Raw genomic sequence first — 26,259 nt, 5'->3', positions numbered from 1 at the left:
TTTATCCACGAGCTCTGTCCTCGCCAGAACCCTCATTTGTGTCAAGGCTGCATAAATCCATTACCACTTCCGATTCCGATTGTAATATCATGGTAAAAGTTATCGTAGAGAAGGAAAGGGAGGAAAGGACACATTGGCTAGCAGAATCATCTTTCTATTTCCTTATGAGGACGGAACACAGCAGGATATTAAGTCGATCTACTCGGGGAACTCGACTTGATGATTCGAATCCATAGTCTCAAAAGGAATGCCGAAGACCGCCGCTCAGAGAACACACTGCAGGCCTATCATTCATGTCGTCGCTTGTGACGAATAAGTATAAGGGGTAAGAAAACTCGATACATTAGATACAATACTACATTAAGAATATGCAAGAAGCGAAATAAAAACCATTACTACACATTTTCCCTTGACCTCCTCTTTCCGATTACTTAACTCCCCGTCACCGCATTAGATCATCCAGACTTGTGCGTGTTCCGACAGCGGCAAGCCCACAATAGCCAAATTCCATCAACTCCTCCACGCCCAGTGCCAAAAAACCCGTTGCAAAATAAATTACCTCTCCCAGACACCCCAATGATCACCAAACCTGCGGACCAAAATGTTCGCCCACACCCACCACTTTCTGCACCGCTGCATCTTGTGCATCCAGCGTACTCCTCACAATAGTATTCCCCCACCACTTTGGCGCTTCCACCCCATTAACCGTAAAGGCCACGAAAATAAATATCGTACTCAACGCCAATCCCAGATCCAGCGCCGAACTCGTCAAATAATTAAGACGGCTCCACCATCCGAAATATTTCTGCCTGATGAGTTTTTGGAAGATGAAGCCTACGATTCCCCAACTGAGATAATTAAGAGGAGTAGCAGGTGGGATTGCTGCTGCGCCGCCGAAGATCAAGGGGGCCATTAGATATTTGATTGGTGATTTGGGAAATTTTTTGGAAAGGAGAAAGAAGATCACGGGAACGATTGCTCCGAGACCAAAGAACCAGAATAGAGCGGAATATATTTGACCTGGAGAGAAGATGCGTTGAGGACCAATGAGACCCCATATTATGGATGCTGAGAAGAAAACGCGACCACCGGGACAGGTGAAATGGGATGGTTGGTGCGGAGTACAGATATCAGGGATGTTATTTAGGGCGTAATTGAGGACTGCTACTTGAATGAAGCAGGAGAAGGTCGTTGCGACTACTTGGGCCATGAACATTGTTCTTGGTGGAATCTAAGGGTATAAAGAGTAAGCGAGGGATTTAAAAAAGTGCGGAAGGGAATTTGCGAGATGAGATCACGGAAGGGGAAGGGGAGAAAAATGCATACCTTCATATAGTGACCAAACTTCAAATCGCTCACGAATCCTAACGCCTGACTCATGGTAATATACCCATAAGTTTTAAAAATCATCAAAGCCAACGGCTTTCCAGGCTGCAGGTATCCGAAGATAAACTCCGTCAATACGTTCAATCCGATTTGGGTATTGGTAATTGCCTGAATAATGCCAATGGGCAATGCAAAGAAGAACGATATTCCCAGGGCAATGAGGAAAGCCCACCAGGTGAGGTTGGTGGGGAACGCAAGGATGGCGATGAAGGAAAGTCCGACCATTATGATGAAGAGAGACATGTACCACCAGGTGGGAGCTTCGGGGTATTTTTGCATCATCTGTGAACAGGTTTAATATTTGCGTAGGGATAAGCGAGAAATGAAAGAATAAAGCACACATACCTTCATGTGAATATCAGGAGTCTGTTCCTTTGTGCTATTACGGAATTGAGCCCAGATTTGCTTGCCATGGTGTAGATATGTGTAAACAATCAATGAAGAAATGGCTGCAAATGACAATCCGTACGAGATAGCAAAAGTGGTTGACAGAAATAGAGGTGAGTATGCTTTATATTCCGCAAGATTGAGAGTAAAATCTTCGGTCAGGATTCTGGTAGTGTTGTATGCAGCTCCGGTATTATCGTACGTAGCGCTATCACTCATGGGTAAGAATGCTGAACTCCATGCTCCGGAGTAATGAACAATCGATGCACCGATCATGTAGAACGAGACCATTCCGATGAGCGTATTGGCAATTGCATGCCATCTATGGAATAAATTAGCAAATTGAATAAAGAATCTACATTGGGCACTACTTACGGAGGAATCATAGGGCTTCCAATAAACCCAGAGATTTGAGTCCAATCAAAGGTCAATGGTATGAAAGAAAGACCACTCGTACCACCAAATAATTGGTTAACAATAACATTGTCAGGGGCAATCCAAGTAGCGAAGGCGAAAACCGATAGGAATTGGGCCAAGAATCCAGGAATGAAGTACCAAACAAATGCACCAGCAGTAACATATCCAAACCATCTGTAGCGATGGATTGAACCCCCAAAGATAGTTGGATCGGGTCTCTCGTTATTTTCGTACATGGCGTTCATTAGGGTAACGCTGACGAGATTGGCGGGCCAGATCATGGCTGCAGGATACCTGAGTTATGTGTTAGTAGATACTTAATAAGAATTGCGCGTGCTACATGAGCATTTCAGACAAAATATCATATGCGGGTTGTCCAATGAAGATAGCACAGTGGAGGGAAAGGCAGTGTTAAACCCAAATTAAGTCGTAACAATGAAAAGGGAGTTTGGATAGAGTACATACACCAAGAACTTGCGCAAGATGCCAGCAATGCCGTAACCAATAGATTGGGTTGAAACAACCAAAAGTACTTGGAAAACCAACCCGAAATCTTGTTTGTAGAACGCGATTTGAGCAAGCAAGATATCAGTAGCATATGCTGCGCTAAAACTCACGCTTGCCATGACGACAATGATGGAATGTTCTTTGATATTAAAAGGTCCCGGGTTCAACGACCACTTCAAACCAAGTGTATTGAATTGCTTCTTTGGCATGACTTTGGCCCATCCATGGCCCAATGGCCAAGCGATAATTTGAGCAATCAACGCGCCTAGACCGATCGAAGGAGATCGAAGAGAAAAGAGAGTATTCATAGATGCTCCAACGACTACCAGTAACAATCCGATGGTCCAGGCACGAATTGTATTCGCGGGTACATCCTCATCATAGTTCTTGACTGCGGCTCGGACTTCCGGGTATGGAGAATCTTCCTCGACTGCTGTATAGGCATCATCATCATCAAAAGACGACTTATCCGGGACTTTCAACTCCTTTTCGTCCTCGGGGTAATTAGGATCTATCTCTGTATAAGCTTGTTGCCCATGTACTGAAAACCATGCGAACAAACCCCATAGTGAGAGTCTTGCTTTCAAATCCGTTACTGGATCTGATCTGAGTCTAGCCATCGAAATCCCCTCCGTTATATCTCTACTACTACTATTAACATCATCCATCCTAGGATTTGAATCCCGATCACCCTGAACTCGTTCATAGAAGAGTGCTGTCGGGCCAGCCGACTTTTCTTCTGGTGAGGAGTTCATGACGAATAACACGGAGATCGATCAACGGTCTGATGAGAGAATAGATCCAAAGGATACATAGTATATAAGTCATTGCGATACAATAGTGTCCCACATTACGCACTAACATTCAAATTCCAAAGTCCCCGATTAGAGCACGGCTTGATTTCAGACCTACATGAAGCACCATTGATCCGGGGAAGAATATCAGATGGGATTTCGCCTTAACACATCCCTGAGTCCCAGCATTCTAGTATGGATTAGAATAGTGGAAACAGGTTGCGTAGTTTTTCTAAGAAAATTGATAAATTCTGGGACGTGGACATTCAAATATACTCTTCAGCGCTTGCTTCATAGGAAAGCATAAATATTGACATCGAATGATCCCTCACGACCAATCGACAGCTTGCAATTGGCCCCAGTGCTATCGGTATTGCGAAATTAACCTTGAAATAAGCTCCAAACCCAGAAAGGCAATGCGTATACTCCATGAAACAGTACTGCGGCGAAAAATCTTCATGCATGGGGGGAATAAACATCTACTAGAAGAATCAAACGAAAGAAGCGACACAAGCCATGGTACCGGTAGATAATAAGAAACATCAGATCTCGGAAGCTCAAGATCTGCTCCACACTCCTGAAAGATATCATAAAGTGGCGGTCGCATTTGCCCTTCCTTTTCCATGTTTGAAACGTCAACCGGACATGTAATGGATGCTCACGGACGTTCGTGACCGAGCATTTAATTTGATGTCAATTGTCTGTATCAAAAACACAGGGGTCAATCTATGATCATCGGAGGTTGTTTGTAAAACTGTGCAATCTCTTAAAGTACACAACTCTCAAGCTGCAAATACCCAGGTAGTCAGGTCGATTCGGTCTCGACATGGGTTTGATGTGAGGTGTGTGGTTGGGCAAACGCACCAACCCCAATATGTCCTAGTTCAGCCACGATTAATCAACAGAGGCTGTGCTGCAAACCTCACATCATGTCAACTCAATGTTGTATTTCGGATCATAAGTTCAACCACCAATAAGCTTCTGGGTGCAGTGTCCAAAAAACTGTGCTCAGGATGAAAGATGGGCTTCTCTTTCTGTCCATACAAACCAACAACTTCTGCACATCTATGTTCACGGAAACGAGGTAATTAGATCATCACATTGCAGGTGTGCAAAATCATTTGAGAGTTACTGTGTATTGATCGAAAGTCTATACACAAACCCTTTAAATCCAGGCGACAGCCAATATTCGCTGCAAGATATGAGCAATCATAAGTAGTGCATATCTCATGCGCAGAAATGAAGCATTAAACCCAAATCAAGTAAGTGACCCATATTGTAATGACGAGCTGTGTCCCTAGAATCATCTTCATCGTCCCTTTCATCCTATTGTTCTTCCATCCCAGGTATCATTGCGTAATATTCGTATGTAGTAGTAAGAATCGAGGATCACAAAGTGACCGAAGAGAGTTCGACTCGAGATCCGGAGGATTCAGAAGAATGATGAAATATTGTAATATTCTCTCACCCTTCAACAACTCCCTGCGAATCATTTGTTGCCATCATCCTTGAAACTACTCAGGCAATCTGGCGGCGTAGAAAACACCATCAGTTACATACCACTACACCATGAAACCACTGATCAGCGATGTACCAAAATCACAACGAAGCATGAAACTTACTCTAATTTTACCAATATCACCACTGTCAATCGTCATTCTGTTTCTCTGAGTCCAGGTATCATCGAGCTCCCGAACCCAATACATGCGAAAGGGATCATCATCAGATGGCTTCATATCTTGCTTCTTGCTCGCCTCTGGTATCTGCATCTGCTGCAATTGAATTTCACTGCCGGTAGCTCCGTATGTGCCCATGGCGGGTTGGGGAACATAGCCGGCACCGAAAGGTACTTGTTGATTGTTGCCTGCGAATTGAAGATAAGGGTTGTAGGGGTAAGGTTGGAAGGCGGGTTGAGGGTAAAGAGGTTGATGTTGAGCTGCCTATAGTAAAGAAGACATGTTAGCAATGAATACAAAGAATTGCGATGTTGATGCAAGGGACAAATCTCAAGCGCAACTTGCGCAAAAGCAAAGTGAACGGAGAAGGGATTCGAAGGTTGAACTTGCAGCAAATGCATAAAATTGTTGAAGGTTAGGAGATGGCACAGCAGGTGCAGGTACGACTGGAATTGGAGTCTTGGTCTCTTGAACGTAGACAACACCATTAACAATAATGGCACCGTCAGCGCGTGGGATGTAGGTATGTTCGTAGGGTCCAGCGGTAGTATCTGGAACCTGGGGTTGGAAGCTTTGGACGGGTACTTCAGTCATTGTTGCTTGAATGCTTTGAAGTATTGAGATTACTTTGTTAGCTGTAAGATTGATGTAGTGGATTCCTATATCTCTCAGAAGTTGAGATATAGAAATTAATTCTTGAGGTGTTGCGTTCATGGAATGGCTCAACGTGCAAGCTGTAAAGTTTTTGTTTGCGAAACCACTCAAGTAAAAATTTGAGGCAGGAACAGAAGCGACAAAGTGAATTTCTGCTTTGTATTGACAAATGACACAGGTACCAATGACCAACCCCGCAGCAAATGTAAAATAACTAGAAACCAGTTTTTTGGATGGAGGAAATGAGAAGAATCCAAGAGACAAGAAAGGAAGGAACAAGCAAGTTGACTTACATCTCCAATTTGGACCCATTGACGTGTATTAGGATCGAACACCATGATACTTCTGTTGTCTTTCTTTTTCTCCTCCTCGAGATATACATCCGTAAAAGGCCAGCATGGGATGCACATATTAACGACCTCTTCAGGTGCGGTATCCGGTGTTGATGAGATTCAAAGAGACTCCAATTGTTGTTAGATTTGGTATTGGGAGCCAATTCAACTTGGAGAGACAAAGACTAATTTTGTGAGAGATGGGGTATGGAATGCTCAAGGCTTCTGTCGGCATGGAAGAAATTCTAGTCATTTTCAAATTTTATTAAGCTCTATCAGAATTTGAAGTGAATACACTGAAAACAACTTCAGACTGCACAATATTGGAACCATGGACTCGAACAAGCTCCCTTGTTTACTCCTGACTCCATCTGACGTCCGCTGTCTCCTTTATCACCAGCATATCATTAGTAGTACATAAGCTTATAAAGTGCTCCAGTGACTTCAAAGGAAAGAGATTATTCCTGCTTGAATAGATGAAAAGAGTCTGAGGGAAATTCTTCCCTTGAAGCTGGATATTGTAGACAACACTCACACAGTCTTGCAAAACATGGCTACTTCGAGACAACAACGATTTGTGCTATCTATGTAATGATCTCCCAAAAGATCTTCAAATTCGCGATGTGATAAAGTCATTGCCTTTGATTATCTTGAGAAGGATTTGCTACTTATGGATGTGCAATCAAACATTCGATTAAGACTTGCACCTCAAAAACTCCTGACTCTCGATTCCAGCGATGCGAACTAAAATCATCAAGTTACCGTCCTTTCTTAACAGTCACCTAGGCTTTCGTCTTCCGTATAAGCTTTGGGAGAGGCTTATTGATTTTATTCCAGTTTTCAGTCCAATCATCTCCGTATTCACCAATGGCATCCTCGTTATCAAAAAATCCAGCCTTTTCCAGTTCCTTCTCCCATTCTGCACTGTAAGCGCGCTCCTCTTCACGTCTATCAAAATATCTCTGTTGACAGTCTCGATCCAACGACTAGTTGAGACATGATAATTAGTACTGGGGATACGGACGCTGATCAATGGGATGTACTTACATGCATAATCATGACACTGCATTTCGTTGACTGTCCCCACTCTGCATACTTGAAGTTGACACGGCGGATACCGTCCAGCATAACCATATAGTCATCTTTCTCTCTGATCGGTAGCCACCCTGGTTTGTTAGCAGGATCTTTACCTGTATGTGGTAATCGGTACATCCATGGACCATCCGCAAGATTGAAGCCCTTATCAGCGTGGTCTCGTCCTGCTGTTGCTGAGAATTTCTGAATGAGTTCTGAATTCTCTGTCAACATGCCATTCTGATTTGCATTCTGATTTGCATTCTGAGTACCAGATGTATTCTCGGAATTCTCATTGCACATTTGAAATTCTTCAGCCCCAAAACCAACAGACGGCCAAGAGAGAGTAGGCAATACAATGTTCTCGGGTGGAATCTTGCTACTTCGAGTTTCATCCTTGAGCGTACGCTCAAACCTTTCGAAAGATGTCTTGTACTTGAAATACAGCAAGTTAACCTGAGAAGCTTCCCCCCAGCCATTTATCAAAGTCACTAATTGAATTGCAAAATCATAACTTTCGTTCTCAGCTTCAACGTCGAGTCTTTCTCGCTCGAAATCCTCCACAAGAAGAAACGCCTTCATTTATAAGAGTTAGCCAAGATATAACGACTGTGTATGGAATTTACACTAAAAATAACAAAAATAAAGGTCGAGATTTGTACCTTTGCCAGAATTGTTCTCTTGAGTATGTCTGGATCCTTCCTTAAAAGGCCCCTCGCCATGATGTCCTCATCAAGAAGTGTGTTGACTGATTTTCTCATATTTTCAGCATCGGGGTGTTTTAGATACCAGCGTATATCTTCGCGTAGCTTGTCACACTTGGCATTATCTATTGCAGCTTTCTCAACAATTGACTGTAGACTCTCATCCTCTCCTAGTGACATAGAAGCGGCAAATATAAAAGCCGGGTTGGGATCGTAGATCGAAAGGTTTGTCAAAGTCATAGAGGGAATACCCTTTGGAGCGCCTCTTCCTTCTTTTAAAAGACTAACGAAAATCATGTGCTTAACTTCAGCAGGCGAGTGGGACCTTTCCGAAGGGGATCTTATAGGGGAGAGTGAATTCATGATGATGATTGTTGTTTCTGTGTTGATTCAAAGAGTTGGTTGAAATTCGATTTGCTAGAAGAGGGACTGAAAATATCAAAGAAAATTTTAAGTAATAAGCGGAAGAAGATTGAGCACAATATGATTACGGCAGTAGCCGCTATAACTATGTAGTACGGGAGAATGCATAAAGCTGTACCTGAGGTGGTTTGAATACTGTGAATTGTAGATTCTGTTGCTTTTTTCACCGTAAAGAATGGTTCTGGTGAGCTAGGTTCATCTCATAAGAGGAAGGTGCAACCAATACAACCTTGAACATTCTCGAGAAATCAGCACCAGATCTGAGAATTCGACGACTCTGAATTACTCCCCATACCTTTCCCATCTATGTTACATATTGCCCTTCTGGGGTAAAGAGGAGAGATGAACCCGCTAATGCAACCCGCGCCAATTAACAAAATCTATTATAATGACAAAGCACAAATCAATATGTGCTAATACGCTAAAGAAACCTGGTTCTATTTAGAGTAATGGAGGAGGTTCGCTGGTGTGCGGATCTTGAAATCATAAGGTCGGAGTTTCGTCATGGAAGAGGGGTTTTGTCGTTATATAGTCATTTAGAATACGGCTTTTCTTGCAACCTTGAAAGTATTGTCAGTACACTTAAATCAAGGGGACAAGTTCAAATGTCTACTTACTGCCCATGCGCCGGCTACAGAAGCCACAATTCCACCGGAAATCATCATGGGACGAACTCCTCTTGTACTTTTGAAGATCATCCCACTGAGCGCACCTGCTAGAACACTATTCGCAGAGTCATGTCTACCCCTCATATGTCCAATAAAAGAATTAAAACCATTGTAAACCATAGCAATTACTCCTGCGGAATTCCCCAAGAATGGCCCACGTCTCGTAACAGCGTTCAGCACCGAGTTCAATCGCAACTTTGGCGGTTGTGTCGCAGACCTCCTCAAACCCTCTTGTAATCCCCAAGCACCTCCCACAGTCAGCGCCGTCAAATATGTCACACCGGTACCATAACACAAATCGTCTGACCAGCCTCTAGAGGGTAAAGCAGACTGCGATCCTGGAAGGTCCGAGAGGGTGGATTCTTCGAGAGATAGGTAATCTAAAGTCTGCTGATTCAGACCTGCCATAGGATGGAGTTGTGAAGGATCTACGAGTTCTGGCCCTGTAAGAAAAGAGCTGACATCTTGCCCTTCTTGCGGGTTAAAAGGTGTAGGTGTGAATGTGTCTGTTGGTGTATTCGAGGTTGTTGATCCGCCACTAGAAGCATCCTTTGATGGCTTTCGCCCTGTCAACTTATCCCAGAATGACATCTTCGGAATTGGTTTGCGAGAACACTGGGAATGAGATTAATATCGGCACGATTACCGTGAGTTTGGGTTGTTGGTTGATAATATGTAATATCAGAATTCTTTCAGGCACTGGATGTATCTTACATTTTCAAATTCAAAAATTTAGTTCCTTGATCGATTATGACGATGGGTCCGTGCACACCAAGCTCACGTGCAAAATATAATTAATTTCACCCACCATCAAACTTTTTATGGTTGTACGAGTAGTTCAGATCAAATTACATGTACCTACGTTAAGATACATTCGTGAGCCATAAGGGGTCATCTTATTTGGTTATTCCAATCTTGTATTAGATATGCAGTTTTCGACCTTCATATAATTTTCATACATTTTTGGACTGGACATTTTGACAGCGTTCTGAGAGGAGAAGACTTGCTCGGTATTCGAAATAATTCCCCCTCCCCCACCTGAAGCGAGGATTGAGGATCGAGGATTGCTTGTTGGTCGCTCGACCACTCAAACGACACAATGTCTTCAATAGTACCTGGTACCGAAGCTCCAACAGATGAACGACTTCTACCCAAATGGATCGAAAATCAACCTGAATCAAACCAATTACAGTAATGTTGCAACACCTTTTTTAATTGGCCAATTTACTAATCATGTTTCCAGACTTGTGGGAAGTAGCCTTGATGAGTTTTTGGAAAAAGCTGCCCAGCCGCGACATGTAGGCAATTTCTACTATTCAATGACTAGCTCTCTTTCTGGTTCCTGTTGTATTCTCAACGTTGTATTCAGTCTGATGTTCCAATCCCATTTCAATTTCTCATTCGATTTCGATTTCAGATACATTGTTTTTCAATGCCCTGTTATACTTTAAAGATCAGCCTCACTTTGTTGTCCAGCGCTGTTTTAATGTTTGCCGTGATTTAAATATCCAATTCGGCCTCAACGTTCAGTCCAAAATCTCAACTCTCAGATTCATTCCAATACTCCACTCTCTTCGGATGCGCTTCTCTGCTTTAGCTACAGTCTTTTCTGATTGCATCACGCCGTTTCAAAGTACAAGACGTCCGGACCTTTCATACTGACTATGTGATATCGCAGGCTTCCGGGAACGCATGCATCAAACTGTGTCATTTTATCGAACAGTGTAAAGCCTCGCAATCATCTCTTCTCAAGGAAGCCGCATATTCCGAGAAAACTTGTCTAGACTTGTTCAATTTCTACCTGGAATGGAACGAGAAAAATCAGCACCGATCCATGCGTCAGATTCTCGATCTGTTGACATCTCTTCTTAAATCTCACCCCAATAAGTCTGTCTCAAAGTCTTTGGTGGGAATTATTGTAGAAAGATTACTCTCCATCATCAGTCATCAAGCTTCTCAACCCCTGGTCAAACCTGCTTTCAAGATTTTGGAGCACTTAGTAGGAAAAGGTATAATAAGCATCGACGATCTCGCTACTCCTAGAAATAAGTCTCCTCTTCTGAACGAGCTAGATAAGTAAGTGATCCACTCATTGATCCTGACAGTTGAACGTGAAAATCGCAATTGAACTCTAGAAATGTGTGTTTGGCGTTCAAAGCAGCGCGACACCCATGTCGATAGATAAAAACTCCAATCATTCCGTGAAGTTACTTCTCCATTATTTGATACAATATGGAACATTCAAATACTGACATCTATTCTAGCACTGCTTCTACACTTGATAGTATAGTTTCCGAAACATTTCAATGGATGAATCTCCAGGACGTCTCGCCCTCCGCGGGAAAGTTCTTGGTTTCTCTTTTTAAAGTATCGAAGGAACTCGCTACTCAATATCAGAGTGATGAAACTAAAGACCACACTAGACTATGGCAACGTTGGATCAGTGAAGGTCTTAGTAAAAACCCTGATGCTCTTGAAAATATCAAGAACTATCTTCTCCCCCCTCTTTTCAAGCTCGATCGCGTTGGTTCTTTGGCCTTTTTGCAGGATCTTAACCAAAAAGGGCCTTTAAACATGGAGGGACAAGACATGGAATCTGAATCGCTAGTTCATTTGTCAGCTATAGAAGTTGGGAAGAAAGCCGGCTTAGTCGAGGATTCTAGTAAGTTGCCCTTCCGTTTTCACCTAATGGAGTATTTTAACTGTACCAGATATCACATCATTTCTGAAGGCCCCAAAGAAAAATACGGGCTGCATAATCCTACACGAAGATACTATTGGCCCATTATTGACTCATCCTTCCGATACTGTTCGATCCTTGGCATTTTCAGTCCTAGTATCGTCCGCATCATCAATTCGGCCCTTTAGCCCGGCAGCGCTCACTTTTTTACAGAGAAACATGGCTCATCTCTATGCAGACACAGATGCAAAATTTCGCAATGACGTTTTAAGCAATACCAAGCATTTGATAGAACGTATCAAGGGCGCAACCGCTTACCTCGTAAGAGAGATTGATCGCATGGTAATTCAAGACCGTCAGAATGATCGTTCAGATGCGCAACGATTACTTAACGAGCATGAGAGCTTCCTTACTTGGTTTCTGGAATTCTTGCAAGGGGAGCTTGTGCCTACTGCATCCTACCAACGACACATCACGTCTTTAAGGGCGATCTCTTTGCTGTTACGTTCTGGTTTGGAGGAGCGTTCATCTGAAGATCAAAAGTTGACGACTACGCCTGACGCCACAATATGGGCTCATACTCTAAGCATCTTCAACTCAGAGTCTATACGACTATTTCTTGATCTGCTAATGGATCCATTTGAGGATGTCAGAAGCGGAGCCACTTCGATATTGAAATTGGCCAGTCCCCTTAATTTCCGATCCTCAAAGTCACAGACTGCTGCAGGCTTTGACGTTTTATTGGAATTTATTGATCGTGCTGAGGGCTTTGCAAAGCGTACAGGTCGCGCGGACTTTGCGGATGGAGTTGCACGGTCTTACCAGATTCTATATGGTTTTTCGGACGTCAAGGGACGTCTGAGTCTTGTCGAAGGCCTCGTCGTTGGCCTAGAGAAAAAGATAGTAATGGCCCAAAGAGATTTGGGCGAAGCTGTTCTTGTTGCTCCAATTCATAGCGACTTTTCAACCATAAGGTAAATTTCCTTGATAACTATCAGGTATTAGGCTGACTGTTGATATAAAGCTATATTTGGGAAGAAATCGACTTCTCTCAAGATGATTCCAAGGATCAGGAAACTGCTGAAATTCGAAAATCATGGGAGGACCTACAAAATCGCATTGTTGCAAGTTGTTACAGCATATGGCAGGCTGTAAAAGACATACTATGTAATGATTCACCAGAAGGCCACATTCCTGAGGAAGTTGACGATGTAGAATCCATTGATACTAAGGATGTGTTGAGTTACAGCTTTAGGGCAATTCATGAATCTAGGTACCGCACCATGACACCAGATTATAGACTGTTGGGGCGCTAATCTATGCATAGTAACCTGATGAGGACTGTTGTTACAAAAGCAAAAGATCGCCGTCATGACGGGTCTTCAGTGATGGATCCAGGACTCTTCAAAAAAGTGGGAAACTTGACTTTCGAACAACTATCTAGCCTTCGACATCGTGGTGCCTTCTCCACAGTCTCCTTGACATTTGCTAGATGCTGTCAGCTTTCACAATGCCATAACTCGAGCGAATTGCTTGAAATCTGGTACAAGGTACGTGATTCCCCTTCGTTTACCTTAGCTACCGTCAAACTAATGATTAGGGCGCACTAAAATGCATTTTCGAACAAGCATCTACAACACGCAGATCTGCAGGAATTCCCGCACTAGTTACTGGAATACTATCCGCAAACAGTAAAAGTCCAGCTTTCGAAGATGTAATGGCAGAGCTGAAATCTTTGGCTGGGCGCCCTGTTACATTATCTGAGACTGATGAAACGAATCTACCTCAAGTGCATGCAATGAACTGTGTGAAGGAGATATTCAAAAGCTCTACATTGGGCAAGAGATCAGATAAACATATCCCGGACTGTTTACAACTCGCTGCGGACAGCTTGACTTCTGAGATGTATGATACCAATGTCCACAGACTGACTATGTGCTAATTGAATTGAAACAGTTGGGCAATCAGAAATTGCGGTTTATTACTGTTAAGAAGTCTTATTGACTGTCTGTTTGGTACCAACGAAAACAAAGCTTCTATCGAGGCTGGCTGGGATGGGCGTTCGACGAAACTTTCATACGAAAAATACCCAGAGCTGCCTGAAATCTTGCTAAAGTTATTAAACAAAGAGACTCCAAGCACGGAGGATACTAACACCCCTGCGATTGGCGCTATAGAGTCAGTTTTTCCCTCGTTGGATATCATTCGTCGTGCTGGTCCACCAGTTTTACTTCGCAACGAAATCAAGGAAAGGGTATCCATACATTTGGGAAGCAAATACTGGCATACTAGAGAACTAGCAGCCCGTACTATGTGTACATTTATGCTTCACGACGAGTGGCTACCTGACCTACAGAAACTGCTCAGAATATCGAATCCATCCACTAATTATACCCATGGAGTTTTAATGACGACCAATTTTGTGCTGGAACGCCGTCTTGCTGTGTTCTCGAGCCCTCCAAGTAAGTTTCGAATACTCGCTTTTATTTCTCAATCCTAATTGTAAAATGTAGGCGTTCAAGACCTTATTTGTCTGAAAGATAATATCGAGGCGTTGAGTCACCTTGGTCAGTGTCCAGAGACTTTGGCGACATACATCGAGTTCAAAAATCTCATTTACCAAATCCTCCTCGCTCTTCCAGCCTCCACTTTAAACAATGATTCTCGAGAAAAACTCATCGATAACCATAATTCACATAATTTGTTGTTAAATGGTGATGGCTGTGGCTACTCCAAAGTTAATACCGATCTTTCTTACGAGAAAAGCCGAGTAGGAGGCGCTTTGTTACATCAAGCGACCGCCCGGGAAGCTGTATATATCTCTGCATTGACCAAAGATATACAATCTCTTAAGAAGGCTTTGAACGACTATTGCGATATAGATCTTGATACAGCTACCGCATCCTTGGAATGCGTGCTACAGGCCTGGAGAAATCAAAACATTATGGTTTTGGAAGCGCTCTTAGATGCAGTGATTGTAAGCCCAGCGGACTTGCAAAAAGTTGAGCCTAGCGCATACGACATATACTCGAAAATGCTCAACAGTATCAAGCAATGCGATATGGATCAATATATTCTTGACATTGGAGAAATTGCTCATTTCATGGGCTCTGAAAATGGTAAGTCTGGACCGCATTTGGCTCATGCGTTGATGAGAACAAGCGGTACCTTCATGTTGTTTAATTGGCTGAAGTCCAAGGGCGATGTCAACGCCCAGATAAACTTCATGGCAAGAGCAGAAAATTTGAGCGAAGCTGGAAAGTCACACAATGTGAGACTTTTCCCATACACGAACTATCTTTAAATATTGCTAACTTATAACAGGACTTTGACAACCGTTTTGCTGCCGTAAAAGGATTTTCCTACTTCTTTGCCTGCTTACCAGATGAGTTTAAGTGGGGCTCTGAGGTACTTCCATGCCTCATCGCCCTTTACGACACCCTCAATGATGATGACGATGAAGTCCGCGAACTTGGAGCACAAATCGTCTCTTCTATTGTAGGCAAGCCTCTAATTCCGTTGGCTGCATGTGAGGAATTCGCAGAATGGCTGAGGCTTAAATATCCACAAGATCAAATGTTCGGCTGGAATGTCATCTGCCGTATCACAGGTAGTGATGAGTTCATATTTCATGGAGCCTATGCAGGACTATGTTCGCCTGAAGACCAACTTGCAGCAGCAATGAAACAAGATGATGCTCTGTTTGTTGAAGAAGAACAAAATCTCTTCATTGATGAAGTCAGAGAAGCCAAACTCTGGAGTAATGTTCTTTCAAAGGTCCTCGAGATTCTTCAGACCGAGAAATCCGGGGAGTATCAATGGCAACAATATAGCTATCTTGCTAAATGGATTCTGGATGCACTGCGACAGCTCAACATAATTATGGAGAAAGGTGATGGACCTCTTGGATGGACATCAAAGCCAAGTATGTTTGCATCATGTATAAGAATCCTTCTCGGTGCAAAAGTTCTTCTTGAGAGTAAAAACACACTCTCCGAAAACATATCACGGATTCTCAGCCAGAATGAGATTGGCGAAGCATTGAGTATTTTCAAAGACCTTGGGAAAAAGAATGATATCCACCCAATTCTTCTGTCGGAAGTTAGCGAGAACCAAACTTCACTCCTTCACAGAAGATGACGAGGCTTATGACTAGCCTTACCTCAATATCGTCTGATCTATAGAAAGTAAATATAAACAACTCGCACCAAAATATGTGACCCCCAGCAACCACTGAATAAAGCCAACTCAAAATTGTCAAACCTTTTGAAAACAATTGTTGAGTACTTTCACCCCTCTGTCAATTGTATTCCAACATATCCAAAGCATCCAAGTAAGTCCTGCTTCAATAACTCCCATTTTAAACTTCCCAACGTTTAGTTTCCATTAGATCCTTCATCATCGACGAATTCACCACCCACGAACATTTCCTGCCAACAAAGCTATTATCTCTTCATCCACGACAATATGCAGAAAAATCAAATCGTAGCAATGCTTCTCTGTTTTGTTTTCCTCCTCATGTTTGTTATGATTTTCGTCACTATGCGACTTGTCAACATTTTTGTAAGTGCATCTCCAAATCCTTGCCACTCCCTCTTCACTCTACTATCATATTTGACTCCGCACCTTGATTTTTGTTTTACCTTCGAACTCCTCTTCCGATCACAGCTAACACAGGAAACTATTAGGCGCACAAAATGTAAGATCCAGTCAAGGGCATTACTTCCATTCTACCTCCCTTGCCTTCTATTACACCTGCACAGAGCTCACAATTCTATTTCTAGTTCGAATGCGAAATCGGCTCTTAGCGCAGACCGAGCACTCGACGGTGACGATGGCGTAACAGATGTTACCGGACCTGCCACTACGATCGTCTGAAGCACTTTGGCAAGGCTCAGATTGATATTACGCGATTGCACGAAGGAAAGACCATTGGAGGGAAGAATATTGGGCTGTTTACATAGGCATCTGATCGCCAAGCAATTGTATGGTAAATCTGGAGTGGATATTCGTGTACATAGTGAAGGAAATCGATAACTTGTGGTAGTTGCTACCATCTCTTATAAACTATCTCGATTCTTTCTACCACTTAGTCATACAAGCTCATTGCCAGGACTCCCAAACGGCAATTTCTTGTTTCCATCTATGCGAAATCCGATTCTGACTCAAGCAATAACACCCGCAATGTGCTAAGCTCTTTCCTGCCCGTTCCTCCGTTCACCTACGGGCCCAAAACAACCCAAATTGCATCTTTCGTCGTCGTCTTCGTCTGCACATCATCACTCTCATTATAAACCCCTTCACACGGAAACTTCTCACATCCAGATACATCTCCCTCAATCACAGCCTCTCTCGTCGACTCGTACTCTCCATCCCCAGTCCCATTTCTCTCATCATCATCATCATATCCCCACATCCAATGCACACCCTCGTTATCACAACAATTCCAAATCGCACTGACGTCAAAAAACGTGACATCCTGCCAACAAGCAAAACATACTTCGCCCAAAATGTATTTCTCCGGTCCTGGGTTTTCTATATCATAGAGATCAGGGTCTACAGCTTTGAAATTGCCGCTCCAGTCAGGGATCGAGAGTGAAAGATGTTGAGACGCCGCTATTGTTTGGGGTGGGATAGAATAGCTGCCGCTATTGGGTGTGAAGATCAGGAGGCGCGGAGAGGAAAAGAGGTTGTGGAATGTGAGGGTGTGGCTTGTGGCGAGGGAGAGCAGAAAAAACAGTGACAAGAGTAGGGATAACATTGTGCAGGATATTGGTGGCATCTTTTCACACGTTGATATTTTTCAACTTTTTACATCCATCTTCTCCTGATCATTATTATATAGTTTTTTAGCTTTCCGCTTGCAACTATTTAATGTTCGTGGGTGTCCACGGGTGAGTGGGAGGTCGTTTTCATTCTGTGGTGGCTGCGGTTGGAATGCTTGGCAGGGGATGTTTCGAGAAATCAAGATTAGCGAGACAACGTGACTGAAAGCATCTTGTATCGTATGCTTCGTTCCGCGTCACAATGATTCTTTTGGATGCAGATTGGCAGGTATTTGAATTCGTGTCGCGGGATGTATATATTGTCGAATGGAAAAGTTCTATTTGAAGGGGACGATATATGCTCCGCTGGGAACGGAGCGTTTGCAGGTGATTTTGGACGTCGTTTTTGATTCTAGGCCCATCTGGAGGTTCAAATGGTCTATCGTCAATCGACACAGGAATGCGAATAGTCTGTCCGTTGCCAAAGAGCTGGGCATCATATAATGTTCCCGTGTTGCAAATATTTCCTTTTGTTTAATGAGGAAAATCTGGCGAAGAAAAATGGATTGGAGGGCATGAAGATTATTCTACCGGCAGTTTGTGGAACTAATAGTCGGTTCTTCAAGCGACCGACTAGTTCCTAGTCGGGGAAAGCGAATATCCCTGGAAAGCGAATATTCCTATAAGATTTTGAATACGAAATACATCAAAACCATTCAATTTTATTAGAAATCTAATTTTATTCTTAATATACAACCTTCAATTTTTGAATAATTTTTAAACTTTTTATATGATTATATTTAATAAGATTGTAATTTTCTAATAATATTAGATTTTTTTAAATTGTTTCAAAATTTATAGTATTATTTATAAAATTGAAATATTTTTCAGTAAAAATCACAAAATCTATATCCAAAATCTCACGGGGATATTCGCTTTCCGGAAACATTCGCTTTCCCCGACTAGGAATTAGTCGGCTGTTTATAAGAGCCGACTATTAGGTCAGATTGGAAGCATTGAAAGAAATATGTTGAACGTGACGTGGAGGTTGAGTGGAAGATTTGGTGTCAAACCACCAAGCGAATTTCAATCTGCGGAGAGGGTTATTGAGGGACAGCCTGTCACTTAGGTTGAACTCGAGTTGCAAGAACCTATCCTTGTAGTCTAAATCACATCCCAAGGATAGTCTCATACCGATACCTTGAATATTCCCGCTGTTGGAAGGCTAATATATAACGAGAACGTAATAGAAAATTTTGCATCTAATATTCTAGATCACACTTTCAGAACATCCACAAACCAGTACCTCAAACATGCCAACTAGTTTAGACCAATCAAAGTCACTTCTAGAAGGCAGGCGCAAAGGGATTCATCAATATTCATTAGGTCTATAAGTGTTTCTCATCATATGTCTCTCATCATGTGTCTCCAACCCAACTGCCATCTTTCTTTCTCTTGCCATCGCTCCTACCTTCTGAGATCCAAGTCTCGACCAAACCCTGCTTAGGATCTTCATCTTCATATCCTAAGCTCCTTCTTACTTTGAGCACTTCCTGCCTAACTCTGTTCGTGACTTCCTCCCGTAACGCAACTGCCTCTTTGTAGTATTTAAGACCTTCTGTAAGTTCACCCATCTCGATGTTATCGTCAAGCCCCTTCCTCCTTAGGGCCTCCTTTTGCAATTGGACGAGCTTTTGCCAGCGAAGGCGGAGGTCTCCGAAAATGCGCTCTCCGTCGATTGATTCTCCAAAAGCAATTCGGACGTTCCTACCGATACGAGGAAGGAAGCGCGGGAACTCTCTCGATTCGTGCATTATGTCTTGGTTTCCGTCGATGAAAATGGGAACTATCTCAGGTAAAGGTTCGCTCTCAAGAATAAGTCGCGAGACTCCCCATTTGAAATAACGTAGCGTCTTATTTGGATGCTGGTGTACTCGTCCTTCAGGAAATATGTGTATCCAACTATGTTTTCGTGAGGTATATGCAGAGGGTGCAGGAAATACATCTATGCCGTTTGTAGTAAACCTAAGGTCGCCGGAAGAGAAAGGATCGACAATATCAGGATCTTTTGGTCGCATGGAGATTTTCTTCTTTGGCTTTTGTATCGGTGGTTCGTAACGTGTAGTAAAAGGCTGCGCGGAAAGCATTCGTATGGCTTGTGCAATTGTAGGCTGAAAGAGACCGCCATTTTCGGAGTACGCGCCTCTATGTGTAGGTAAAACTTGGCCCAAGGTGAAGAACGCGGAGAGTACTCTGTAGAACAATCAATAACAGGAATGGCAGATGATTGGTGGGTTCGCAGACTTGTTCTCGAAGCAGATATCATAGCTACCAAGACTCCATCTGTGATTAGAGGGGTTGAAGCCATATTTGAGGGGCAATACCCCCCATATTAATGGATCATCCAAGACGCTGACATGATTCGAGACAGTAATCAGGCCTCTTTCTCTCTCCTCGGGGTTCTTTCGTCTATCGAGAGTGGCCTTGAATCCTTCTAGCCCAATAGCCTCAACATTATTCAGACCATAGTAAAAGAATCGGGATATCGCTCCTGTGACGCCCATAATCAGGCTCGAGCTGAATCGCCATGGTAGACTTGGTTTTGTAGGAGGATCGGATTCGAGTTTGGTATACGAGGATGAGGATGCTACCATGATGAGAGAACAATATTTATACAAGAAAAGAATTTCATAGGGTCGTAATTAGGAATTTATAATAATGTGGTAATTGAGTGAAAAGATTGAGAAGTTAAGAATGCCATGCCAATGCTAATGCCATGCATCATCAACTTTGAAAAAGTTGATTGGAGGAAAAAAAGTGACGTCGCGGGCGCTCAATCGTTAATTTAGGTTGGGACCTGCTTTGAACCCCACATGCGGCCGCTAGTTTCGAGTAAAATGACTTTCAAGGTTTGGCGAGAAATTGACCATATTAACCTTACCTAACCATAACCATGACATTAACCACAACCACAACCACATTTAGATTTCATTTCTGTTTAGCAATTCTCTGATATTGACTTACATTTTGTATTGAATGCTACGTATATTCAGTCATATGAAAGGATCAAATACGAGTGATCTTCATCAAAGTAAAAGTGGAAGGTAACCTTACTACCAGCATAGATCTAGACGACGTTGAACCTTGGCGATTTCTTCAATTTTCTACATGTTGGGCAGGTCCCAGACAATGACATTCTCTTGAGCATCGGAGGCTACTTATATATTCCACGGGAGCTTGTAATCTTACGGTGGAAATACAATCATTCCAATTTTTGCCCACTCTAAAATCTGGTGAAAGTGTGATCTCATGCTCGTCAAGAGTCACGTCACGGCGGTTCGCGTATTTGCAAGAGATTTTAGAGTTATTGGTGCATTCGACTGAGACACTATCTCATATATATCAGTATTGCAGTCTCAAATCTTTGAGATATCTAGAGTGTCTTCAACCGGACATTGAAATGTTCGATAGTAGTACCTATGTTTTAAGTCACTCCAGGAGACTGAAATAATATCATATTATGTATATATCTCTCAAAGTTGTAGTATCATCATAGATATTGAGGACATCGAGATAACTGAGTCTACATGAATAGTTTTCTCTGGGGCTGCCTATTGTTATTCGTTGCAAGAATCTCCAGCTAGCAGTGATTGAATGAATCAAGCTTGATTGAGTAATTGAAGATCAGTTCTTACATGATCTTTCCTGATCAGTTCGATTCTTTAATGTAAATGGTTAGAATCCTTATGCTGGTTGGAAAAAGCACCTCGAATGATGGTATATCAAGTAGGAATCAAGTGTAGATTTCATTCTTCAGACAAACTTATAGTTATCTAATTCACGAACATCCAAGTGTATCGCTTAAGCTACCCAGCAGTCCTATGACCTTTATAAATCCACTCCTTCTACAATGACCTTACTTACACCACCACCTAATAGTCTATTTAATTTATGTAAACGAAAATGACTTCATAGACTCACGCAACTTAATACTCACCTCTCTTCATACCCCTCGTTATAACAATAATACGATCTCTCGTAGCCTTCAAAATGAGAGAGGTCTCAAAACGCCCCCTCCTTCCTTTCCATTAATCGCTTGACAGAGATGTGGGCTTGATATACCGGATTTCATGGAGGGGATCGTGTTTCAGGATGATACCTGAGTCCCAATTCCGATACTTCTTCCGAAATTTGTATTGCACACTCCAAGAATCTGAGTGTTGATAATAAAGCAGGCCAGAGCATCATGATTAGGAGATAATTCAAACTACATGAGCATTGTGATAGTGGATAGCCAGAGTCGTCCGAAAGCCAATCCCATATTTGTCAATCTTGAATTTCAAAATTTGCGTAACACACATTCACGAAGAGTCATATCTATCTACGTAATACTTCTTCTCTCCATCACACGTAACCAAAATGAGTCAACTCAGGAATGAAATCAGTGAAGTAATTTCTCTCTTAGTGGCCATATGTATAAAGTAGGTATCATCACATAATCTTGTACTCACATGCACTTTAAATCGATGTATTTTCTACGATTCATGAAATCGTCGATTCATAAAGACTAACTAAATAAGAGAAAGTAATCTGAGCCTCTAAAATCCTAATCTGTACGCCGCTGGCAAGATCATCCTGCAAACCCTATCCATCCTATCCTCCGACGAAAAATCCTAAAGGCATGTAGTCAGATATGTAAAAGAAAGATGCAAGAAAGAGCAAGTAAATAAATAAATGCAATTTCCTCATTTCTGGATATCCACCACTTTGAGATTCTTAACACATCGCCACACCATATTTTCGATTCATCTAGTTGTTCTACAACAAGGTTCGACTTTTCTTCTCTTCAAATAAAGTATTTTAAAGATTAGAAAAGAATAACCAGAGCGACGAAACCGACGATTAAGGCGACGGATTCGGTGCCGGCGACATTGACGTCAGCGTTGCCAGTGTAAATGGTCGGGGTGACTGAAGCGGCTGGTGGAAGGCCAACTGATGCTTTGGTAGTAGGGGCATGATTTGGAGTAATGACTGTGCCAACGGCGGTTCCTACTGCTGTGCCTAAGAGACTACCGGCGCTGGTTGTGGAGTAGTTGGAGAAGGCGCTAAGATTTGGTGTGGGTTCTATACTCATGTATGGATGAGTGTGGGAGAGGGAAGGAGAATTGGTGGGGGTAGTAGAAGGTGAGTAAGTAGCCGATCCTTCAGCAGGATAGGACATGCCTCCACTTGGAATGGTAACACCGATGAATCCAGGAATGCTGTGTGTAGTCCATGATGCTTGGGGTGGGGGGTAGTATGCTCTCAGTAATGAAGGGCCGCTAGATTCCTCTGGAGAGTTGGCAGATGATGCAACTAATGAACCAGTAGCTGTAAGAGTACCTCCTGTAACAACAAATGGTGTTGCGGTAACAGTGACCGTGACTTGAGATGGGCAAGTGCAAGCTCCTGAAGATGGCGCAGCACCATTAGAAGAAACAACACCACCATTACTAGAAGCAGAATATGACGGATTCAACATGAGGGATGCAGTAACAGTACTTGGAGGACCAGTCTCAGTTGTAGTCCAGGTGCGTCCACCAGAAGTGAAGGTTTCTGTAGTGGGCGCAGCCAGGTATGGACCATCAGTGTCAGGAAGTTTGCCAATAATACTTTGAGAAGTAACATCAGCAGATGATCTTGTGATGGTCGTAGTAATGGTACCGGTACGAGTTGTTGTTGAAGTGATTGTAGTTGTGCTTGTAGCTGAGGTTGAGGTTGTGCCAATGTTGTCTGTTGCTGGAGTACTTGTCCCATTTTTATATGGTGGAGATGGTGGAGTAATTGTAGGAATGCTTGCAGAGTTGCTTGTTGGTGTTCCGACAATAATAGAGGTAGCAGAGGTAGATAGACTGGATGTCGAAGAAACTGAAGCAATCGTATGGTTTGGGTAAGTCACAGACTTACTCAATGATTGAACAGTTGAAGCAGTGCCGCTGAGAAATGGGGCATCGCTGGTAACGATTGTTGGAAGGCTTGAAGCAATCGAAACTTGCCTGGTACCGCTTTCTGTCAATGTTTGAGCTGCAGATGATTGAAGTGGTGTTGGTTGAATTGTCAAAGATTGCGAAGGCAATGATGGAACAGCAGTAGATAGAACGGCCGAAGATTTAGTAGGGGACGCTGAATAAGTGTATTGGTTATCTGGAGCGGATTCAGCGGTTAATGTTGGAGCTGCAGAAGATTCAACAATAGATGATTGAACAGCAGAAGATTGGAGAGTTGACGAAGGTGGAGCAATAGTGGCAGCTGAAGAAGATGGCTCTGGCTCCAAGCTAGATATCACCAATACTATTGGCTTAGTAATATCAGAAGTGGCCGGAGATCTAAGAAATAAATCAACTCCCATCTATTAAATTGTCAATGGTTGAATACGTACGGGTTAGATGTAATCGCAGCACCAGAATTGGTTGGAGAAACAAGAGCAGCGCTATATTTCGTTAGTATAGTACATGAAAATTAATTGATTTACATACCCTTGGCTATCAATGGCAGAAGGAGAAGTGGAAGCGTGTGTAACAGAAGTGACATCAACTGATTTCTGTGGCGTTACAGTGATAGTAGAGAGAACAACAGTTGTAGACTTATAGGCGCTGCTGCGAACATTTGTATGACCAGGGCTAACAGGGGGGAAATTATCAGAAAGACTTGATGCAGCTGCAGAGGAGTCGCCGAAGGCAGAAGATAATGTTGATGCGACAACAACATTATTGACGGTGACAAGTGAAGTTCCTGGTAGATCAACACCTCCGTTTGATATGATTCGAGCCTCATTGTGGACTTGATTATTGACTATATTGTATGAATTGAAGTTAGAAATTATTCTGTAGAGTTGATATTCTGAAGAGCGGAACGTGACATTTACCTGCATCTCCACCAGTAGTAGCCTCAGCAACCAGCGCAGAGACAACGAGTGGAATACTGAAAAGGAGTTTCATTTTGATGATTGTAATGAATCCAAGAGAGTTCTTTCTATTTTTTGATGAAGGATACGAAGTCAAGTATCGTCGAAGGAAGCTTCTGAGAAGACTTTGTGTTTTGGGGGAAGTGAAAGTACTTTTGGGTCCTTCAGAGATTGAGAAAAGAGGAGGGGAAGATATAAAGACGACAATGAGAGTATTTGGGTAATTGGATGGACTCAAAAACGAATGTGGTATGTCAAATTGATCAACAATTCGACGATTTTTGTTTATCTTGCGTGTTAATATTTTGGTTGAGAGAAAGATTGAGAGGAGAAGGTTGATATTTTGAGAACTGAGGAGATATTTAACGGAAGAAGGCTGACACTTTGCTTCGGCCCGAAGGACTTTGCCGAAATCAATTTTGAGGTGAATTCTTAACAGCAATAGAAGAATTATTGAAAGAAGTATTACTTAGATTGGCTAATTTTATCCAGGAATTATGTAATCTCAGCTTCTTGCTAGAGTGAAGTATACCTTGATTGGTTGAAATTGTTTTTCCTTAATTGGCAACCGCAACATTGCCTTCTCCACCTGGGCAAACCTTGGAACTCCAAGCAAACATTGAAATATCATAGTAGAAACTTTTCAAGCTCTCAAAGATAGCATACCAGTACCTACTAGGTAAATAGGTACAATTGATATATCTCTGATCCAGTCCAACAGTAGCAAGTCTATTTCAAAGGAAATATGTAGGTATGGCCAGATAAAGCTCTCGATATTGATACCTACTCAATGGAAAGCAGATATCTCACTCAGAATATCGCTAGCCACATAGAATAAATTCACTTCTTTCTCATCATATCATATCCGGTCGTAGTTCACCTGGGCAGTGCATTATGTCCAACAGAAATCAGGTTTGAGTGCCAATACCAGATATAGCTGGCGCCGTTTCTTAGGAATCCACACAAAGATAAAGAGCACCTTTCTTAACCAGGTCCCAATAGTCTGCCTCCACGGCAGTGGTCCCCGAAGGGCCAGCGGAGCGTCATTTCGCCCCAGAAAAGATTTCTCTTGCTAATCTCTGAATTGTCTTTGTAGTGAATGTTTCCATAGGCATGAAAACAAGATTTGATGGTGATACCGAGTATTGAAGTCATTCATCGTTCCACCATAGATATCTTTAACGCCATAATCATCTCAATCATGGGGGCTGAAAACAAGAGAAATGGATCACCATAAGACCCGATTCAGATATGTACATGGTACAAAGGTCGACAAGTTGGTTCACTCATGGGCTTGCTGGTTTGTGGGAGCTGTCTCTCAAATTAATGTCCAGTGCCATGATCCCGAGCTTGGCCTCCAAGTTATACTTGATCATTCTCTTCGTGAAGGAGTAGCAGAGTTCTTGTATGGGGGAACTGTCCGTGGATATTGAACTATCATACCCTTAAAATGGTGAACCTAGCAGCAATTTGGTGCGCGCTCTTTCCTAAAGGATAGCAACATCAAGTTTCCAGTCAAAGATATCAAACTAACTTTCGCCAAGTGTGTCACTTGGGTATCTAGTCGTCCATACAATACGTGTTATATATCCTGAGGATCCGGAGAAAAGGATTTACACCCATACGAGGAGGCCAACCACTAGCATATCAAGTTTTAGAGCAATGTCTTACAGTACTAGAATGCAAGCATGATTCCAAGCTCGACTTGTATGCTGTGGCTGTGGATGAAACTGTCTATAAGTAGGTAGTATGCACTCATCCGAGCAGACGATATATCTATCCGTTACAGCATGCCATACTCGTATAGATGATGAAAAGGCCGGCTATGATCTGATCATCCAGGCATCGC

General features: G+C 42.6%; 9 protein-coding genes across 9 annotated transcripts; 2 read left to right on the top strand and 7 right to left on the bottom strand.

Moving 5' to 3' along the window:
• Positions 1–580: 580 nt before the first annotated feature.
• Positions 581–3,452, bottom strand: EAE98_010786 (uncharacterized protein; the record flags this gene model as incomplete). The annotated part of the gene is made up of 5 exons (XM_038958408.1): positions 581–1,231; positions 1,327–1,668; positions 1,732–2,095; positions 2,149–2,484; positions 2,656–3,452. The coding sequence occupies 5 exons, from the start codon at positions 3,450–3,452 to the stop codon at positions 581–583; spliced, it is 2,490 nt and encodes an 829-aa protein (XP_038805233.1).
• Positions 3,453–5,005: 1,553 nt separating this feature from the next.
• EAE98_010785 (uncharacterized protein) lies at positions 5,006–5,761 on the bottom strand (the record flags this gene model as incomplete). Its single annotated transcript, XM_038958407.1, has 3 exons — positions 5,006–5,053; positions 5,114–5,431; positions 5,612–5,761. 3 exons carry the CDS (start codon positions 5,759–5,761, stop codon positions 5,006–5,008), a joined length of 516 nt encoding a protein of 171 aa, XP_038805232.1.
• A 998-nt stretch (positions 5,762–6,759) lies between these two features.
• On the bottom strand, positions 6,760–8,394 carry EAE98_010784 (uncharacterized protein). Its single transcript, XM_038958406.1, has 3 exons — positions 7,890–8,394; positions 7,201–7,803; positions 6,760–7,139 (listed from the first exon to the last, which is right to left on the bottom strand). The coding sequence occupies exons 1-3, from the start codon at positions 8,292–8,294 to the stop codon at positions 6,936–6,938; spliced, it is 1,212 nt and encodes a 403-aa protein (XP_038805231.1). The 5' UTR covers positions 8,295–8,394; the 3' UTR covers positions 6,760–6,935.
• On the bottom strand, positions 8,395–9,722 carry EAE98_010783 (uncharacterized protein). Its single transcript, XM_038958405.1, has 2 exons — positions 8,972–9,722; positions 8,395–8,914 (listed from the first exon to the last, which is right to left on the bottom strand). The coding sequence occupies exons 1-2, from the start codon at positions 9,611–9,613 to the stop codon at positions 8,891–8,893; spliced, it is 666 nt and encodes a 221-aa protein (XP_038805230.1). The 5' UTR covers positions 9,614–9,722; the 3' UTR covers positions 8,395–8,890.
• A 185-nt stretch (positions 9,723–9,907) lies between these two features.
• On the top strand, positions 9,908–15,842 carry EAE98_010782 (uncharacterized protein; the record flags this gene model as incomplete). Its single annotated transcript, XM_038958404.1, has 11 exons — positions 9,908–10,213; positions 10,266–10,320; positions 10,701–11,098; positions 11,287–11,684; positions 11,734–12,676; positions 12,727–12,975; positions 13,030–13,252; positions 13,303–13,607; positions 13,659–14,164; positions 14,216–14,973; positions 15,027–15,842. Exons 1-11 carry the CDS (start codon positions 10,122–10,124, stop codon positions 15,840–15,842), a joined length of 4,743 nt encoding a protein of 1,580 aa, XP_038805229.1. The 5' UTR covers positions 9,908–10,121.
• Positions 15,843–16,169: 327 nt separating this feature from the next.
• Positions 16,170–16,580, top strand: EAE98_010781 (uncharacterized protein; the record flags this gene model as incomplete). The annotated part of the gene is made up of 3 exons (XM_038958403.1): positions 16,170–16,265; positions 16,391–16,401; positions 16,487–16,580. The coding sequence occupies 3 exons, from the start codon at positions 16,170–16,172 to the stop codon at positions 16,578–16,580; spliced, it is 201 nt and encodes a 66-aa protein (XP_038805228.1).
• Positions 16,581–16,923: 343 nt separating this feature from the next.
• EAE98_010780 (uncharacterized protein) lies at positions 16,924–17,463 on the bottom strand (the record flags this gene model as incomplete). The annotated part of the gene is made up of 1 exon (XM_038958402.1): positions 16,924–17,463. The coding sequence occupies one exon, from the start codon at positions 17,461–17,463 to the stop codon at positions 16,924–16,926; it is 540 nt and encodes a 179-aa protein (XP_038805227.1).
• Positions 17,464–18,885: 1,422 nt separating this feature from the next.
• EAE98_010779 (uncharacterized protein) lies at positions 18,886–20,121 on the bottom strand (the record flags this gene model as incomplete). The annotated part of the gene is made up of 2 exons (XM_038958401.1): positions 18,886–19,720; positions 19,772–20,121. The coding sequence occupies 2 exons, from the start codon at positions 20,119–20,121 to the stop codon at positions 18,886–18,888; spliced, it is 1,185 nt and encodes a 394-aa protein (XP_038805226.1).
• A 2,203-nt stretch (positions 20,122–22,324) lies between these two features.
• On the bottom strand, positions 22,325–24,444 carry EAE98_010778 (uncharacterized protein; the record flags this gene model as incomplete). The annotated part of the gene is made up of 4 exons (XM_038958400.1): positions 22,325–23,832; positions 23,886–23,936; positions 23,983–24,298; positions 24,372–24,444. 4 exons carry the CDS (start codon positions 24,442–24,444, stop codon positions 22,335–22,337), a joined length of 1,938 nt encoding a protein of 645 aa, XP_038805225.1. The 3' UTR covers positions 22,325–22,334.
• Between the last annotated feature and the right edge of the window lie 1,815 nt (positions 24,445–26,259).

The sequence above is a fragment of the Botrytis deweyae genome (assembly GCF_014898535.1).
Source record: "Botrytis deweyae strain B1 chromosome Unknown BDEW_040, whole genome shotgun sequence".
In the NCBI taxonomy this organism is placed as follows: Eukaryota; Fungi; Ascomycota; class Leotiomycetes; order Helotiales; family Sclerotiniaceae; genus Botrytis; species Botrytis deweyae.
The sequence above is the reverse complement of the archived record's forward strand: the minus strand, read 5'-3'. Positions and strand labels throughout refer to the sequence as shown.

Bases quoted from the DNA above. Each gene is read 5' to 3' on its own strand.
- EAE98_010784 (XM_038958406.1), bottom strand. From the start codon at position 8,294: ATGAATTCACTCTCCCCTATAAGATCCCCTTCGGAAAGGTCCCACTCG. The intron at 7,804-7,889 runs GTACAAATCTCG...TTATAAATGAAG, and splicing joins AGAGAACAATTCTGGCAAAG to GCGTTTCTTCTTGTGGAGGA. The intron at 7,140-7,200 runs GTAAGTACATCC...TGTCTCAACTAG, and splicing joins GCAGTGTCATGATTATGCAT to TCGTTGGATCGAGACTGTCA.
- EAE98_010783 (XM_038958405.1), bottom strand. From the start codon at position 9,613: ATGTCATTCTGGGATAAGTTGACAGGGCGAAAGCCATCAAAGGATGCT. The intron at 8,915-8,971 runs GTAAGTAGACAT...AATACTTTCAAG, and splicing joins CTGTAGCCGGCGCATGGGCA to GTTGCAAGAAAAGCCGTATT.